Here is a 6,000-nt window from a genome sequence, read left to right as displayed (position 1 = left end):
GCTTCGCCAATATGCGATCCCCGATATATGGGCCAACCTAGAACTTGATCAACTTAGTGCCCACAGTTACTAACTCTTGTTTGGGATTGGCACATTTGTTGTGAAATTAATTGTGCATCATGTTGCATATCATACCCTGCGTAAAACCACCCATGCAACTGCCACTTCCCATGACCGTTGATAACCAACCAACCTATACCCACTGTTTGGCCATAACTTGGTTAATACATAATCAATCAACGCGATTCAAAATGAATTGTAAACTAGATTTAAAGTGCTACATTTCTTATGAAGAAACCTTTGACCCTATCAGAGAGGAAGGTCCTCGAAAGTATGCCCAAACCTTATTGATGCGTTTTGATAGCAATATTAGAATTGAATTTACCTCAGTGACCTCGCTTACTTCGAGGATGTTTAAGTAGGCTTTTGAAAGGTTTTAATGGGAGTTATCTACAACCATTAATACTTTCTAAACATGCTATTTAGGTCACGAACACCTTAGGAGACTCTAGGATGTTTCCCCCTCGGGCTCTCGAATCTTTGGAAATCAAATGGAATGAAATAGGGAAGATGAAGACTTGAGGAATTCGAGTTTGACCTTGGGCGATCACAGGGGCGGTTGCAGACCCAACCGCCTCTTCAAGCGCAGTAACCTGTTGCCTCTTATACTGGGCGGTCAACCATTGAAGACCAAGGCATAAGCTCTTTTTCTTCATCTTCTGTTTTTTTTTTTTTTTTTTTCCTTAATTCTTCCTTGCTCTTCTATTGTTTTCTGTCCGTTGGTGGAAACAGTGTATTTCAACTATGAAGGTTCAAATATCATCTGGAATCTTGAACTACCATCTATTACCTAGATGCTATCTTATGTTTACAGAAAGAATATGCCCATATTCTGAAACTAAACAAATAGAAACCCACTAGAAAATCACAGAAATAAATATTAAATGAATGAGTGAAGCAAATAATCCATATGAATCATAAATAGATCTAAGAAAATGGCATTTTCAGGTCATATGATTGACCATCAAAATACTAGGGGATCTTTTGAGAATGGATCCCATTTTATCTTGCATCGCCCTTCTTCAACTTCCAGTACAATAGTTCTCATGTCAGAAATCATACTTCCTAGACACCTGTAGCTTCAAGGCTCATTCCCTTCTTTCACACAGTTTGTGTTCTATCATTTTTGCACAACTCAACATCCCCCCCCCCCCCAAAAAACTGCTTTTAGTATCCATATCCTTTAAGAGTAGAAGCCTCTCTGTCAAATTTTGTCTCAACAGATCTAACTAGATCACTCAATTTCATTGAGCCATCTACTCCAAGAAATGCAAGAGTATTTTTACTTTGACGAGAAAAATTAGATGGTTTCCATGATATTGTTAGAGTGGATTCTTATAAAAGGTGAAGCACATCTAAGGAAACAGGGAATGTCAAGAGGGTCATCTTCTACTTCTGGTCTGGGAGTTGAAATCAGTGTTCCTTTCTTCTCTTCGAGCTCAATCAATACCAACAATTGTCAATTGAGTATTCTTTGGAGATGTCCCCCAACAACCTCAAAAGCAGCCCAAACAGCAAGATGCACATTCTTGAAGCAGCTTTCCTACAATATTGCCCCTATTTCTACTCCTCCTTTCTAAGATCAATCAAGACCAGCAATGGTCAAATGAGCATTGTTTGGTGACCCTCAATTTCTCCATTCACTCTTCAGGTACATTTTGGACATTAATGATACATTTTGATCAGTTCCTCAGAGTCTTAATTTGTCGTAGCTATAGCAAGTTTCATTTTTTTATGCATAAGAAATCTGCCCTCACAATATCTGAGACCTTGACCAATCTGACTTACTATCTTCCTAGGCACTTATTCACCCAAAAAAAAAAAAAACTTCCTAGACACTTGCTAACTTTTTTGCTAATGCAATTCGGCTGACTTTAGCCCAAGTGTGCAACAGAATACTTGCAATTAATCTTATGAGCCGGCAAGTAAACTCTTCAGAGCAGAAACCTTTCCCTTCTCAAGATTAAAATATAGCAATCACAAATTAAGACCAACAGTTGCAACTTTCCCCACAAGCATGAGACTTGCATAGAGTAATTTCTGGTAATCCATTTAAATTATGATATATTAACTGAAATTAATGGTTAAAAAATTAGACACAAGACAACAAGCCATTACATTAACTATAATGTGCAATAGCATAAATCTTTTGTCCTTCAGTCATTACCTATTATGTAGAAATTTAAACCATTTAGGTGGTGGGCAAACTTAACTCTTGAGATGGCTTGTAATAACCTGAAAACCATACAAGCAAACAAACTTAATAGTAAAAGGAAAAGCAAAATACTAAGAAAATTAAAAGGGACATATTTATAAGACATAAGAATAACTTATACCTTCCATATGGTAATAAGCGTGTCTAGCTATCCAGATTGATGTACTGTGGATGATGCACGGTTAGTAAATAAAATGCACCATTCCCTCATCCCATAATACCATGCAGATGAAATTCCAAGGAGGTCAGATTAGTTAATAATTCTGATAAAATTCCCAACTGCAACGACATTGCTTTGTCTTTGTGGACTTGGTTGAAGCAAAGAAAACTTTCCATCTTCTCTCTAAACAAAATCAATTTTTGGGGAATATCCCTCCATCTTCATCTCCTCAGTTAACAAGTCAATAACACAGTAAATTTCTCTTGAATTAAGATACAAACCCTCCCCTGCATGAAATTCATGAACTTTATTCTCGATCTCAATCCAGCTGCAACCAGGAGTTTTAGTAACACCCCTCTCCCTCATCAATCCTCTCATTCTTGCTGACGCATCCCACCTCTTTGAATTTGCAAATATCTTTGATGAGATAATGTAATTTCCAGAATTTGAAGGCTCCAACTCCAGAAGTAGGTGCATTACACGTTCACCAACCTCGGCATTTCCAAAATTCCGACAGGCAGCAAGGAGTGCCCCTAATACGACTGCATTAGGCTTTTCAGACATCTTCTCAATGAACTCCCATGCTTCATTTAAATATCCAGCACGTGCCAAAAGATCAACCATGCTAGAGTAATGCTCTATTTTTGGGACCAGCCCAAATGATGGTCCCATCATTTGAAACCACCTACGGCCTTCATCAACCAATCCAGCATGCACGCATGCAGAGAGTACACCCACAAATGTGATGTCATTTGGATGTACGTCTCCTCCTTCCTTTGCCATTCTCTTAAATAGTGCTATTGCCTCCGAGGCATGCCCATGAACAGCAAGGGCAGAGATCATGGCATTCCAAGAGACCACATTTTTTCGGGGCATCTCTCCAAAGATTCTACGTGCATGGACTAGGCTCCCACACTTGGCATACATATCTATTAGGCCTGTACCAACATAGATATCATGTTTTATACCATTTTGTGATGCATATGCATCTACCCACTTCCCAACATCAAGGGCCCCTATGGAGGCACAGGCTGATAGAACACCAATCAATGTGATCTTATCAGGGTCCACACCTGCTGCCCTCATGTGATGGAATAACCTGATTGCTTCATCTGATGCTCCATTTTGTGCATATCTGTTTGGATCTGGTGAAGTAAATACTTGGTACAACTGTATAGATAATTAATACATAAAATTAATAGGTCTTTACCTTGCAGTGTTTATTTGTTTTTTGAGTGGAGGGGGGGGGGGGAGGTGGGAGGTTAAGAACCTTCAACCAAAGAGCATAGAAAACTGAAAATTTTATAGTAATAGGAAAATCCAATTAAAGAATACTTACCCTGTTATCATGGCATTCCACGCAACAATATCTTTCTTCAATATTTTATTGAAAACTTTCCTTGCTGAATCAAGATCCCCACATTTCCCATACATATCAATCAACGAAGAGCCCACAAAAGAATTCAACTCGATTTTTTGATCCTCCACAAGCCCTTCGACCCATCTTCCCAAACTCAAGTCTCCCAAGTCCCCGCATGCTCCTAGAACGCTCACTAGAGTCATTTCATCTGGCTCGAAACCTGCCAACCTCATTCTCCTATACAAACTCACTGCCTCTGTAGCAAAACCCATCTTAGAGTACCCAGATATCATTGAATTCCAAGAAACCAAGTCCCTATTAGTAATTTCATCGAACACCTTCCGTGCATCACCCAACTCACCGCACCTTGCATACATAGTGATCAACGAGTGTCTGGTGTGGCAATCAGAGTCCAACGCAGATTTGAAAATCAACGAATGGGCCCTCCTACCTTGGTCCAACGACGGGAGGTTTGCACAAGAGATTAGAAGAAATGGGTAGGTGAAATTATTTGGTTTTTGGCCTAAGAACTTCATTTGGTGATAAAATTCAAGCGCGAGAGCAAATTTGTACCATGTGTTGGTTAGACCACGAATCATGACATTGTACGAGAAGTCATTGGGTTCTGGTGTTTGAGAGAAGAGGAGCGAAGCATAGGTAAAATCTTTGAGATCGACCAGTTTGGAGAGGAGGAAATTGGGTTTTTCTATGGAATTGATGAGCATCTGAGAGTGGACTTGTTTCAATGATTTGGATGAACTACACTGCTTCAAGAGCGATAGGAGCTTATGAGTGAGATCAGAGACGTCTGGATAAGAATGGATTGTTGTATCAAAAACGAGAGAGCGAGAAATGATAAGCATAAGGGGTTTGGATTTACAAACCATCGTCTATGTAAAGTTGTAAACCTTGATGACTGCAATTCCAAGGTCTCGAAACAGAAACAATCTTCTTCTTCACAAACAATTCCAAGGTCTTGAAACAGAGAAAGTTAGATGTCATACCCCACTCCGTATGATTAGGCAGTGTGACTAGGATGCACACCAATACCCTACACCAACACCTGGATCACAGATGCAGTACCCAAAGCCCCACAATACATAAAGGTAATTAGAGTTACCAAAGCAATATAATATAATAACCATACTGTCAGAATGCGGAAGCTACTGTGTTATATTTATAAGTTAGGTTGCAGTTTATTCGGACATCACATTATTTAAACAATTGTACTTAATTATAGAGACAACGAGGGTCTCTCGGGTCCGGGATGGATAGACCGGGATCGAACCGCATGGTCATACGCGGTGTATAAATGGGATGGCCTAGATAATGAGTCGCACTGATGCCATAAGAGGACTCATCGAACCAAAAGGGGAAGTCGCCACCTAGGTGAATGGGCCTAGGACCCAAAAAGTATTCCTCCTCTTTTAGAGGAGAGAATGTCAAAACTTCAATCATTGGACAAGGCATCGGACTATTCCCAGGATTCTAGGTGGGTGTCAATTTACAGATCAAGAAGGTGTTAGGCACCCGATCTGCCCGATCAAGAGATCGGTCTCCCTGTTATACTAAATCCTAAACAATTCTCTACAATGGACACTTTTTCTATGCTAGGCATACACTATGGTATGTGTTGTCCTAAACCAAATTTCTATGTTTGCTATTTTGATGGTAATGATATATTTAATCAAATGGAAACAGATGAACAAATAAATCAAATGATAACAAGTAATTCACATTCAAGAATTCAAAGATATATGACTAGAATAATCGAATAATGGTAAATAGATGACAAGAATTAAGTAATTAGGATACGAAAACATAAGCCGGACACATCGGTCAAATGATCCATTTTAATTGGTTCGGAGATCTTGATCGAAAGATGTCCTATGCCTAAATGATCATATCCTATTAAGATTCTCGATATTGGATCATAAATTAGCGCCTAGGGTTCTATCTCAGAAGATTGCGATTATTTTTATCTTTTGATTTATCTTGGATTTGGACTTAAAAGAGAAAGAATGAGACCAAAAAGTAGACCTTAGATTAAGGATATAAAATATATTCGAAAAGAGAAACCCCAACTTATATTGATATATTGGGACTGTACGGCCCTAGGGGTACCCATATACTGGACTAGCCAATATAGAGTGTTTCAATATACAAAAAACGACTCGATCACTATATAGCCCATCACATAGACCG

The 6,000-nt window shown here is 39.0% G+C and overlaps 1 protein-coding gene across 2 annotated transcripts; it reads right to left on the bottom strand.

Annotated features, from left to right (window-relative positions):
- Positions 1-1,891: 1,891 nt before the first annotated feature.
- LOC122661150 (pentatricopeptide repeat-containing protein At2g34400) lies at positions 1,892-4,692 on the bottom strand. Of its 2 annotated transcripts, XR_006332835.1 has the most exons (3): positions 3,775-4,692; positions 2,397-3,570; positions 1,892-2,295 (listed from the first exon to the last, which is right to left on the bottom strand). XR_006332835.1 is itself a non-coding variant. In XM_043856479.1 (2 exons), exons 1-2 carry the CDS (start codon positions 4,680-4,682, stop codon positions 2,619-2,621), a joined length of 1,860 nt encoding a protein of 619 aa, XP_043712414.1. In that variant the 5' UTR covers positions 4,683-4,692; the 3' UTR covers positions 2,385-2,618. The 2 variants fall into 2 exon arrangements, 1 of the variants encoding a protein (XP_043712414.1); XM_043856479.1 differs by lacking the exon at positions 1,892-2,295 and having other exon boundaries at positions 2,385-3,570.
- Between the last annotated feature and the right edge of the window lie 1,308 nt (positions 4,693-6,000).

Source organism: Telopea speciosissima, chromosome 5 (genome assembly GCF_018873765.1).
Source record: "Telopea speciosissima isolate NSW1024214 ecotype Mountain lineage chromosome 5, Tspe_v1, whole genome shotgun sequence".
In the NCBI taxonomy this organism is placed as follows: Eukaryota; Viridiplantae; Streptophyta; class Magnoliopsida; order Proteales; family Proteaceae; genus Telopea; species Telopea speciosissima.
Note: the sequence above shows the minus strand (reverse complement) of the source record. Positions and strands in the feature narration are given on the sequence as shown.

Excerpts from the sequence above, each read along its gene's own strand:
- LOC122661150 (XM_043856479.1), bottom strand. The coding sequence starts at position 4,682 with ATGGTTTGTAAATCCAAACCCCTTATGCTTATCATTTCTCGCTCTCTC. Across the intron at positions 3,571-3,774 it reads TGGAATGCCATGATAACAGG|ATATGCACAAAATGGAGCAT; the intron begins GTAAGTATTCTT and ends AGATCCAAACAG.